The 12,619-nt window shown below is 43.0% G+C and overlaps 1 protein-coding gene across 6 annotated transcripts in view; it reads left to right on the top strand.

Annotated features, from left to right (window-relative positions):
* EYA3 (EYA transcriptional coactivator and phosphatase 3) overlaps positions 1 to 12,619 on the top strand; it is a 140,109-nt gene that overhangs the window by 91,867 nt on the left and 35,623 nt on the right. For 5 of the 6 annotated variants that reach the window (XM_073317485.1, XM_073317486.1, XM_073317488.1 and 2 more), the window contains one exon: positions 6,995 to 7,132. The exons of the other annotated variant lie outside the window; for it this stretch is intronic. In XM_073317485.1, coding sequence (XP_073173586.1) covers positions 6,995 to 7,132 — 138 coding nt within the window. The remainder of the gene's footprint in view (positions 1 to 6,994; positions 7,133 to 12,619) is intronic. 6 annotated transcript variants of the gene reach the window in all.

Below are 12,619 nucleotides of genomic sequence, written 5' to 3'. Positions count from 1 at the left end.
TGCCTTGTAGGTGGGGAACTTTCTGGGATGGGAAGTGGTACCTGGAGAAGGATTGCTAGGGTTTGTTGGTATATTCTGCTGAGCCCTTGCCTTCTCCATCTCCAGTTCATGCTTCCTCTCTTTTTCCTTCTCTTCCTCCACATGCTTTCTCTCTTTTTCCTTCTCCTCCAGTTCTTTGGCCTTTGCCTCCATAGCTGTTCTGTGAGCAGCCACTTGGTGGTGTTCTGCCTCTTTCACTGCCTCCCTTTCTTTGTCCTTTGCCTCCATTGCTCTCCTGTGAGCAGCTTCTAGGGCTTTTTCGGCTTCTTTCACTGCCTCCAGTTTGGCTAACTCCAATTTGTGTAGTGCCTTGGTGTCTGTCATCTTTACCTCTCTGTTTTTAACTAACTTTACACCCGAGGGTTAGACATAAAACAAACAAAACTTGGCTTGTAAAATTTTGTTGTGCTGTAATAGGATACCTATATTCTCTGATAGTGATTGTCAGCCAACAGAAAAATCCAAAAAAAGAAAAAAACCCAACAACAAACAACAATAAAAAAAATTAAAAAAAAACCCCCAAAACCCTAACACCTTTGTCTCCAGGCAAATAGGCAGAAAACCCCTCTAGTTACTTTTAGGTGTAAAAAAAAAACAAAAACCTTCAGGTCTGTGAAGACTTGTGAATTTCCCTGCAGGAGGTTAACTACTCTGCCTTTAGGTAGAGAAAATTGCAATTCACAAAAGATAATTCCCTTTTGTCTCTGCTCTGGCCCCAAAGCAAAGCAAAAAAAACTTGCAACTATTTCCAGTTGGAGACCTGCTTTCTAGCAGCCCAAAGGATTTTAAAAATTTCCTTTTAAAATCTGTTTTTCTGGTTCAAAAAATCTCAGATTGATCTCAAAATGATTTCAAGTTAATTCCACCGCTCTGCCACCATGTCAAGGTTCCTTCCCCACTCTGAACTCTAGGGTACAGATGTGGGGACCTGCATGAAAACCTCCTAAGCTTACTTTTACCAGCTTAGGTTAAAACTTCCCCAAGGTACAAACTATTTTACCCTTTGCCCTTGGACTTCCACTGCCACCACCAAACGTTTATCTGGGTTTATTTATTAGGAAAGCGTTTGGAAACATCTTTCCCCCCAAAAATCCTCCCAACCCTTGCACCCCACTTCCTGGGGAAGGTTTGGTAAAAATCCTCACCAATTTGCATAGGTGACCACAGACCCAAACCCTTGGATCTTAAGAACAATGAAAAAGCATTCAGTTTCTGAAAAGAAGGATTTTAATAGAAGTAAAAAGTAAAAAAAAAAAAATCACCTCTGTAAAATCAGGATGGTAAATACCTTACAGGGTAATTAGATTCAAAACATAGAGAATCCCTCTCGGCAAAACCTTAAGTTACAAAAAGACACACAGACAGGAATATCCATTCTATTCAGCACAGCGTAATTTCTCAGCCATTTAAAGAAATCATAATCTAACGCATATCTAGCTAGATTACTTACTAAGTTCTAAGACTCCATTCCTGTTCTGTCCCCGCAAAAGCATCACACAGACAGACACAGACCCTTTGTTTTTCTCCCTCCTCCCAGCTTTTTAAAGTATCTTGTCTCATTGGTCATTGTGGTCAGGTGCCAGCGAGGTTATCCTAGCTTCTTAACCCTTTACAGGTGAGAGGATTTTTCCTCTGGCCAGGAGGGATTTTAAAAGTGTTTATCCTTCTCTTTATATTTATGACAGGGGTTCCAAAGAGGATGGATCTAGACTGTTCTCAGTGGTGGCAGATGACAGAACAAGGACTAATGGTCTCCAATTGCAGTGGGGGAGGTTTAGGTTGGATATTAGGAAAAACTATTTCACTAGGAGGGTGGTGAAGCACTGGAATGCTTTACCTGGGGCGGTGGTGGAATCTCCTTCCTTTGAGGTTTTTAAGGTCAGGCTTGACAAAGCCCTGGCTGGGATAATTTAGTTGGGGATTGGTCCTGCTTTGAGCAGGGGGTTGGACTAGATGACCTTCTGAGGTCCCTTCCAACACTGATATTTTATGAGTCTATGATTTTGAGTTTGGCATTATCCTGCTGTCTATAACAATAATGAGAATGGCTTTGTAAGATGATATGTTACATCACATTAACATATGTAGGTATTTTTATAGCAGTTGTGCTTAGTGAGTACTGTAGTTAGGGTTGAAAAAGGAGTTTCCTTCTGAACCCCTCTTTTCATGTATGGTCTCAGCCCAAAAATGAAGGGTTTTCTTTGGCAAATTTGAGCCAGTTCTGTTCAGCCATCTTTGAATTATATCAAATTGGCACAATACACTACTTCCTACTTTTAAAAACTAGTTTCTTTCACTGTGATGACTCAAACCCAGCTGAGCTGTGAAGGTTCTGTCATGGACTTCTCACGGATGCACACATTACTGTGCAGTTTCCATCAGTATTACGTAAATTCATCAAGGCCACATACAAAGATGTGAAGTGGTCTGTAAGGATGAACAACCGAGCAACAGAGTGGTTCGGTGTGGACAGTGGCATGAAACAGGGCTGCATTTTATCTGCACTCTTGATTGGCATTACCATATACTGGATAATGAAGTGTATTAGCAACACAAATACCAGCACAGCATGAATAGGTGGCAAATGCCTAGAAGTACTGAAGTTTAATAATATTGTGCTACTGAACAACATCCCTGAAAAGTTACAAAGACAGACAACCTGGCAAAAAAAGCAGACCATGCTGGGCTTAAAGTTAGTTATGCTAAAACAAACATCCTTGAAACCCAAACGTCAATCATTAACATCACATTAAAAGGCAGAAATATCAAGAAAGTAGAACGGTTCATCTACCTGGGCAGCACCATGTTAGCCAATGGAGACCTCAAGAAGGAAATGACATCAAGGGTAGGAAAGGCATCCACAACATTTACTAAACTCAACAATGTATGGAAATCAAATATATATGTCACCAGAACAAAACTCTGAATTTTCAGTTCAAACATAATTTTGGTGTGAACATACAGCTGCGAAAGCTGGAGGTCTATTAAAACATTAGACAGAAAATTAGACACCTTAAAAAATAAGTGCCTATGAAAGATTCTGGACATTGATTGGAAAGACTTCTTCAGCAGTTAAAAGATCTGAGAAATAATCAGCCAGCAGCTTGTTTCCATCAGAATCAGAAGGAAATGCTGGACATATCTGGGGCATGTATAATCCTAGAATTGTAGGACAGGTGTTTGTCTAATCTGTTCTTAAAGATCTCCAATGACGGAGATTTCACATCCTCCCTAGGCAATTTATTCCAGTGCTTAACCACCCTGACAGGAAGTTTTTCCTAATGTCCAACCTAAACCGCCTTTGCTGCAATTTAAACCTATTACTTCTTGTCCTATCCTTAGAGGTTAAAGAGAACAATTTTTCTCCTTCCTTTTTGTAACATCCTTTTATATTCTTGAATACAAGTACTCCTTTTCATTTGTTTCAGTCTTCCCTCATAGGTCATATTTTTAGACCTTTAATCATTTTTGTTGCTCTTCTCTGGACTTTTTCCGATTTGTCCACATCTTTCCTGAAATGTGGTGCCTAGAACTGGACACAATACTCCAGTTGACACCCAATCAGCATGGAGTAGAGTGGAAGAATTGCTTCTTGTTTCTTGCTTATAACACTCCTGCTAATACATCCCAGAATGACGTTAGCTTTTTTTACACCAGTGTTTCACTGTTCACTCGTATTTAGCTTGTGATCCACTAAGACCTCCCGATCCCTTTCTGCAGTACTCCAACACACAGACTCCCACATGAAGCTGTCAAGTGGAAACCAACTGCTGTGAGAAAATGAGGGTGCCTAAAAGAAACCTTAAGAAGAACCCTTAGCAGGGAGGGCCAAAGAGTTGATCTGAACACCACAGAACAAATGGAAGCAGCAGCAAATGATAGAGGAATGGAAAAAGCTGGCTTCTGCCCTATGCACCAACATTGGCACAAGAAGGCTATTTAATAAAAAAAAAAAAGTAAAGGAAACTTCTAGAAGCTGACATCTGCACTTGAGCCAGACAAATGAGACTATTTTGCTTTCCTCTGTCCTCTTCCTTCAAGTAGAACTTGGAAATTAAATACAAAGAAATAAAAGTAATCCTACTTGTAAAATTTCTCAGTTAAAATGTGGAAGAGGCTCTCAGAAAATGAAAGGTTTCAGAGTAGCAGCCGTGTTAGTCTGTATTCGCAAAAAGAAAAGGAGGACTTGTGGCACCTTAGAGACTAACCAATTTATTAGAGCATAAGCTTTCGTGAGCTACAGCTCACTTCCTCTGAGGAAGTGAGCTGTAGCTCACGAAAGCTTATGCTCTAATAAATTGGTTAGTCTCTAAGGTGCCACAAGTCCTCCTTTTCTTTTTTCAGAAAATGAAGAGTCTCTTTAGCAGTTCTATCTCAGCCACTTGGCCCTTGTGCAAATCCATCCTGTTACTTATCACCTTATTATCTTCTAGATGTTTGCAAATTGATTGCTTAATTATTTACTCCATTATCTTTCTGGGTACAGAAGTTAAACTGACTGGTCTGTAATTTCCTGGATTGTTTTTATTCCCTTTTTTATAGATGGGCATTATGCTTGCCCTTTTCCAGTCTTCTGGAATCTCTTCCGTTTTCCATAACTTTTCAAAAATAATTGCTAGTGGCTTAGATATCTCCTCAGTCGGTATCTTGAGTATTCTAGGATGTATTTCATCAGGCCCTGGTGACCTGAATACATCTAACTTGTCTAAGTAATTTTTAACTACTTGTGATGTTATTGACATAAACTGTGACCGTATAGATCATTGTTGCAACCACTGTTATATATTTGCAGCAAATACTGTACAAAGGTTGTCGTGTGAGATGTCTATAAAAAGGTTATGATTATGCTATCTGTATATGTGTATCATTTTGTAGTTGAAGTTATGAATATTGGCTATGTATTTGTATCTCAATGTGTTTGAGTAGCATTAGTGAAGCATTTGGTCAGCTTCTTGAGAACAGAATTTGCAGATTAAGTGCCCAATCAAGAAACACTTAACTGACAATGGACCTTGGGAGACTCCAAACCACATGAGAAGTCTTACTGGGAACGTTCAAGGTAGCATGTGAGCAATGGCTGTTCCCCCCCGTAAGAAAACTGAGTCATGCATGGACATGTGACTTGCCCATGTGATTCCAGACTCCAGCTTGCTGCTGTGATTTTCCACAGTAAGAACAAAGGGGTGTCCTTCCATATGGCAGAGAATATAGAAGGCCCTGGGAGCCCCTCCATCTAGTCTTCAATCCTGCTTCTTACCTCTGGAGGAACCTTGCTACAAACTGAAGCTATGAACAAAGGACTGAATGACCCATCCAAGCTGTGGAGGTACTCCAGAGACTTGATTTGAGCCTGAAGTTTATTCCATCACTGCTTGAAGCCTGAACCAAGAACTTTGCCATTACCTGTATGTAATTGATTCCATTTAACCAATTTTAGCTCTCATCTATATTTTTCTTTTTATGAATAAACCTTTAGATTTTAGATTCTAAAGGATTGGCAACAGCATGATTTGTGGGTAAGATCTGACTTGTATATTGACCTGGGTCTGGGGCTTGGTCCTTTGGGATTGAGAGAACCTTTTTTCTTTTACTGGGGTATTGGTTTTCATAACCATTTGTCCCCATAATGAGTGGCACTGGTGGTGGTACTGGGAAACTGGGGTGTCTAAGGGAATTGTTTATATGACTTATGATTAGCCAGGGGGTGAGACTGAAGTCCTCTCTGTTTGGCTGGTTTGGTGTGCCTTAATGGTAAAGGAAACCCAGCCTTGGGCTGTAACTGCCCTGCTCTAAGCAATTTGTCCTGAATTGATACTCTCAGTAGTGTCCTGCCAGAGGCAGCATTGTTACACTTGTTCTTTCCCTATTTTAGCTTCTGATCTTACCTCATTTTCACTGGCATTCACTACGTTAGATATCCAGTCGCTACTAACCTTTTTGGTGAAAAGTGAAACAAAAAAGTCATTTAGCACTTCTGCCATTTCCACATTTTTTTGTTTTTGCTGATGTTGGAATTAGTTCAGAAAGCAGCTGAAATCAGGAGCTTGACGAGTCTGCAGAACCCTGCTCCAGACTAGGCTGCCTTGTTGAGATGTTGCTCTTGCTGATTCAGTTCCAGCCTGAGTGCAGTAGGCAGAGCCTTAAAGGGGCACATGGATTGAGAAGTCATACTATATGTGTGCCACTGTTGTTACGGATATTGCTTAAGATCACTGGAATTGTAAGAGATTTGAGGAAAAGCTTATTCTCCTCTGTTTGCAGTTTGTTTACTTTGGGCATTTGTGAGCCCTGCCTATACAGTCAATTCACTGTTTTCCCCTGAAGGCAGTCAGTCATTTTCCCATTTGTGTCAGTTTTTGCACAGAAGCAAGGGAAAGATTTTTTTAAAAACAAATAGTCAAGTGTAATTGTAAAACCACATGAATCAGCAGGAGATTCAGGGGCAGATGCAGAATCTGATGCTACTTAAAAAAAAATATAAAAATTAAGTACTAGATAGGAAGTTGAATGTCCCTTTAATGCTGTAGGAGCCACCAAGTGTCCACTGAAGCCAATGGAAGGACTGCCATTGACTAAATGAGTGCTGGATCATTATCTTACTGAGTAGCAGTCTGGGCTACTGAGAACACTTTGTAGCAGTCCAAGTCCCAGAGAGTGATGAGTGGCTCCTTGGTGTCAGCATTGCAATAGCTCCTATTGTTGGATCAAAGAATTTTCCATTGAAAGGTTTAGAAACTAGCCTTGCTGGTCTCTAAGCTGTTTTTTTACAGCTAGCTTTATCTCAGCAGCTCAAATCCAACCCGAGAATCAGGAATTTGCTATTGCAAAATAAAAGCAATATTGTTTTTTATATGTGACTTTCTCACAGACAAACAGACAAACTGTTCTCGGGTAGTAAACATGCTGTTTGGTCCCAGCGTATTTGTTTGTAACTGGTCCAATTTATCCGATTCAGGTGCACTGTGGCCAGGTATGAAACCTGAAAGTGGTTTAATTCAGACTCCATCTCCAAGTCAGCACAATGTTCTTACCTGCACTACAGGGTTAACCACAAGCCAGCCCTGCCCAGCACATTATTCTTATCCTATTCAAGGTAACTTGGCATGGTTTTTATATACATCTCTCTCCACCTATTCGTGTCCAGATACCACAAATGAAGAGGCCAGCATGTTTGCTCTTGGTTTGTGCATGCTTCTCTGTGCCTTGCAAGCCATATTTTTCTCTTCTTGTATGCTCCAGACCCTATGTGTTGTGTGTGTGTGTGGTTTGTACTCTATATAGAGCTCTGCCTGCACCCAGCTGGCTTATGCCATGCTGATGAATCCTAACATGGTGAAGAGCAAAGGCACGGTGGGAAAGGGGAGACTGAATGTTATTCACTTGCATGCCGCTCCTCAGAATGCTCTTGTAGCTCAAGCTGTTTCTTAGCAGTCCTGGGCGTGAGTTGCACTAAGATTCAAGTGTTGCTTCTTGAGGCAAAGGGTGTTCTTTTCTGTGTGCCAGCTAGGGTGGCAGAGATGGTCTGCACTGGGTACCAGTGTGTGTGCTTGCTTCACTATACAAGGTGAGCTAGAAAGTGAAGCTGTAGACACTGGAGCTGGATACAAATATCCACCCACCCCCTCCAGCGACTCACATTTTAATATTGGGAAGTAAAAGTGCTACAAAGTTACTTGTTTCAGGTTGGATTTTTGCCATTTTATTAGTGAAAATGTTTTCTGATGAAAATTCATCCTTTGACAAATTTCTCAGAGTTTTGACAGGTTTCAGAGTAACAGCCGTGTTAGTCTGTATTTGCAAAAAGAAAAGGAGTACTTGTGGCACCTTAGAGACTAACCAATTTATTTGAGCATAAGCTTTCGTGAGCTACAGCTCACTTCATCAGATGCATATCGTGGAAACTGCAGCAGACTTTATATACACACAGAGAATATGAAACAATACCTCCTCCCACCCCACTGTCCTGCTGGTAATAGCTTATCTAAAGTGATCATCAGGTGGGCCCTGATTCTGAGAAATGGCCCACCTGATGATCACTTTAGATAAGCTATTACCAGCAGGACAGTGGGGTGGGAGGAGGTATTGTTTCATATTCTCTGTGTATATATAAAGTCTGCTGCAGTTTCCACGATATGCATCTGATGAAGTGAGCTGTAGCTCACGAAAGCTTATGCTCAAATAAATTGGTTAGTCTCTAAGGTGCCACAAGTACTCCTTTTCTTTTTTCAGAGTTTTGAGAACCTCCCAGAACTGTCTTTTCAGAAAGGAATTTCAAGACGTGCTAGTTTCTCATTTGTGTGGGTTTTAACATGACTTAAATTGTACAGCTGATGAAGTGCATCATTACGACTGATGCTTTCTCAGCTCACTGCATTGTGAGCAGGAAAGGCCCAAGGATACATTTATCCTGAACTCATTTCCTATCATAGGGTTAGAAGGGACTGCAGGAAACATCTAGTCTAACCCCCTGCCAAGATGCAGGATTTGTTGTGAATTAAAATTGGAAAAGTGACTGTCTGTCTAGAAATGGCACCTTTCAGTGAAGCTGCTCTGTGTGTACCTTTGCTGACAAAAAAATAAATTTTCACTTCTTTGGAAATTGCCACAAAAATAAGAAGATAGGGAAGAGGTTGCTGGATGCTGTCCTGCATCGTGCACCATCACTTGAATTGCCAGCTAAGTTCCAAGTGCAGAATACAGATGCACCGGGGTGATGTGAGAGGTAGAAGAGACCCAGCTTGACCATCAGATCCTTGGAGTTGGAGGCTCTTCACTTACAAACTGCACGCGTTTGATACGCAGAGAGAGTATAAATCTGGAGCCCCATGCTATCGTGTGAATGGAACCGCCGTTCGGAGCATAGTTGTGCTTTCTAAAACGTGTCAGCCTTCCCTTTGAATTGTCCAGCTTTTTTCATGGTCACTGTGATCATTTCGTCATATAGAGATAGTGACGTTTTCTAGAGAGTTTCGCAACCTCCAATAAGAGCTATTCCTTTCTTCTGTCACACCCCACATCACCACCATCAGAATGAGACAGAAAGATGAGACATGAGACGGCAATTCAGGAGAAGGAGAAGTGGAGATTAGTAGTGAGGAGAAGGAAGGAGGGATTATTTATTTATTTGTATTGCAGTAGCACCTAGGAGCCTCAGCCAGTGATTGTGACCCCATTGTGGTAGGCACGGTACATGTATAACAAAAAGACAGTCTCTGTCCCAAAGATCTTCTAATTGAAGTCTCAGATGAGAGAACAGGTGGATAGAACAGGCAGATGGGAGAGAAGCAAGAAACAATCGTACAGCACAGCTCACCATGATGGGCAGTGGTCACCACCTGCCTAACCGTTGTAAGCACCAGGGCAAAGGGGAGTTTTCAGGAGGGATCGAAAGGAAGATACTGAGGTGCTTTGCGGATGGTTCTGGCAGCTCCTCCCAAGTGTAAGGGGCAGCCGGGGGGACAGCCCAAAAGTGTGTTTGAAAGGTTACCCAGTGGGCACTGAAGGGCAGTATCGTGGGCAGAGCAGCACCGCCATCGCGTGACAGAGAATAGATGGGTGGGGGTAGGGCTTGGAGGGCCTTGGAAGTGAAGACAGTAGTTTGTGTTTGGTGCAGTGGAGAAGGGGACCCAGTGGAGGGATGCAGAGAGGAGTGACGTACTCGAAGCCATGAGCTAGGAAAACGATCTCTGCAGCAGCACTTGGAATGGATACAAATGGGGCAGGATGGGATTTGTCAAGGCTGGAAAGGAGGAGGGTGCAGCAGTCAAGACATGAGGTGATGGGAATCTAGATGGGAGTTGTGGATGGAGAGGAAAGGATGTACTCAGGAAAAATTGGCAGGGTTTAGGCACTGCCTCGTTGTGAGTATCTAGGAAGAAGGCTGGGTTGAAGATAACCCCCAGGGATGGGCTTGAGTGACACGAAGGATGGTAAGTTCATCCATGGTGACTGGAGTTGCGGGAGGAGGAGGTTAAGAGGAGAGGCTGAAAGAGAGAGAAGGCACTTGAGGAGAGGGAGAATGTTCTGGATTTAGGGCAGCATGATAAACAGGGCAAAGCTAGAGGGGGCAAAAGGAGATAGGCTGGCAAGAGGACAGGGAAGGGAGAGAGGAGTGAGTTGGGATGTAGCTAGGCGGGCTCTCCATCTAGTTTTAAGCCAGACAGCCTTGCTTTTCTAAGGTTTGTCCCCCATCGGGAACTGAGACCAAACTGGATGTGGTTTCACCAGATATTGGATGGGGAATGACATTTTGAAGAGTCCCCTGCCCGCTGGCATGATCTTGCACAATAGTGCATGTGAGGTCATGCTGTGTGGGGGTGTGGCAACATGCTTTTCAAAATGGTGTCCATCATGTGGCATGGTGCTTGTGAGATCATGCTGGCAGGGGCGGAATCACACAAGTGCGGGTGGGCCCACATCATTCCCGGAAGTACTGGAATGTCTGGTGTTCTGTGACTGTGTGAGTGGCCACACTGGATTTAGCCAAGGGCAAGCTTAGATAGGGCTTGTTGATGAGGACAGGAAGTCTGAATGAGATGAAAAGGCTGGTGTGGTCTTAGCAGGGGAGGTACAATTTTAGCAGCAGCATTTGGCTAGTCGGGAGATGGTTAAAGTGAAAGATGAGAAAAGTCTTTGCCTTGGGGACAGTGATGGAAGGGTGAATTTGGGAGATATTAGGAAGAAAAACTTTAGAATTTAACAAGGCACTGGATGCTGGGAGTTGGAGGGAGCACTGAGATATGAGCCTGGAAGAGAGGGAGGGAGAAGTTGTCAGTGTAGACAGAAAAGGAAGGGAGACTGAATGGTGGGGTTAGGAGGAAAGATCAGGTCAGTTTTTGGAGTGAATGCGGTAGATTTGGTAACCTCACCATAGAGATGATTGTCGAAAGTATCAAGAAGTTACGGTCACTGGGAGAGGAGAAGAGGCAGATGCTGAGAACAGGTCTATTTGGGACACTAAGAGACAGCTGCTCCTACCCTATTAAAGGACATGCTGCAGAATAAGATGCAGTCAGCCAGGGAAGAGGAGATGCCAGAGATCTCAGACAGACACAATAGATGAGATTGGAAGAGAACATGATCAGCTGTGTCAAAAGTAAGAGAAAGCAAGAAAGATGAGGGCAGATCCCTGTAGATGTAGCTATTAGAAAGCCAGTAGTGGTGATCCTGGGGAGGCCGTTAATATAGTGGAAAGAGCAGAATCCAAACTGGAAAGGATCAAGGGCAGAGCTGGAGGAATGGGAAAACACATTAGTAGAACAGACTGTTTGATGACTTCAGAGTCAAAGGGTCTGAGGAAGATAAGGTGGCAGCTAGAGTCTTAATGTTACTTAAGCATAATTTATTTAGAATAAATGTTCTTTAAAACAAACCCTAAAAACCTGACTGAACTCACAGGAGAATATGTATTCAGTGGTATGTGGTTATGCTGTATTATTGGCCCAGTTGATATGTATTGTAGTCCAAATTCTGTATGTTTTGGTCTTCAGACTTCTGCCTAAGTAATGCCATGGCTCAGGACTCTGGTGAATGCCCGGGTGCACTTACTGACTTCGCAGACTTGGGTAGTGTACTCAGGTGAACATAAAAGCTCCCCCTGGAGCTGAAAAGCAGATGATTTTCTTTGAGCTAATTTTGCTAATGTGTATCCTTTAGATCTAACCCGGGAACCCACAACTCCTACCCTGCATGCCAGAGTGGGCACGAACCACTGTGGTCAGATGTAGAAGGAATTACTGCTCCTTGCCTCCCCCACTGCTTCACTCCATGTAGGAGCAAAGCAGCCAAGTCAAACTTACAAAATTTGTCAATTCCACTTCCCTGCTCTGCTCTCTGTTACTAGCATGTGAAGCAGAGCAGGATAGGGCATTTTAGGATGGTTGAAGCAGAGCATTCTGGGGTGAATGGAGCAGTGAGGGGGACGGTGAAGATTCAGGGTCTGGAGAAGCAATCTGGAAACAGGAGGGAGAAGTAAAGAAAACCGGGGGTGGAGGGGAAGGGTAACAAAAGGAAGACACAAACCTCTGTGACTCCATTTAAACATGGGACCTGGGGATAGTTCCTTTTGGCACGTCAGCATGGCAGAACGATGTTGCTGTATTTGTGGCACACACAGAAGAGTTGTTGACCCTCAGGGTAACCTGTGTCCGGCGGTTGCTGAAAGAGTATTGCTGATGCAATTGAGTATAACCCTGTTTAGAGACCTGGTACATTACAACGTGTAAACAGGTGGGCCGTGACCAGGCGATATCCTCAGGGTGTTGGGTAACAAGAGAACGCATGAAGGGGAGATTGTCTGTGTTGCTACCAGAATCCAAATATGTTTTTTTCCTTTCTATAGTTTCTTTGATCCATTTTAATGGAGCAGCAGCCTCCTGTCCCTGGTTAAGGCTGAGACTTGCTTTCCGTTGTAAGCCTGATCTTGGCCTCCCCTGTAACTCCTCAAAAATCTTTATTTCAACTTCGGAAAGTGTGTGTGTGGCCTGTGGCCATTAGACAATTTCTTGCTCAAATCCGAGATGCTTCTTTGATCCCATGAGGTAGGCAAGGGCAAGTCCTGGGACTCGAGATAAAGATAGAA

The sequence above is a fragment of the Lepidochelys kempii genome, chromosome 19 (genome assembly GCF_965140265.1).
Source record: "Lepidochelys kempii isolate rLepKem1 chromosome 19, rLepKem1.hap2, whole genome shotgun sequence".
Classification (NCBI taxonomy): domain Eukaryota; kingdom Metazoa; phylum Chordata; order Testudines; family Cheloniidae; genus Lepidochelys; species Lepidochelys kempii.
This window is presented reverse-complemented; position numbering and strand designations above follow the sequence as displayed.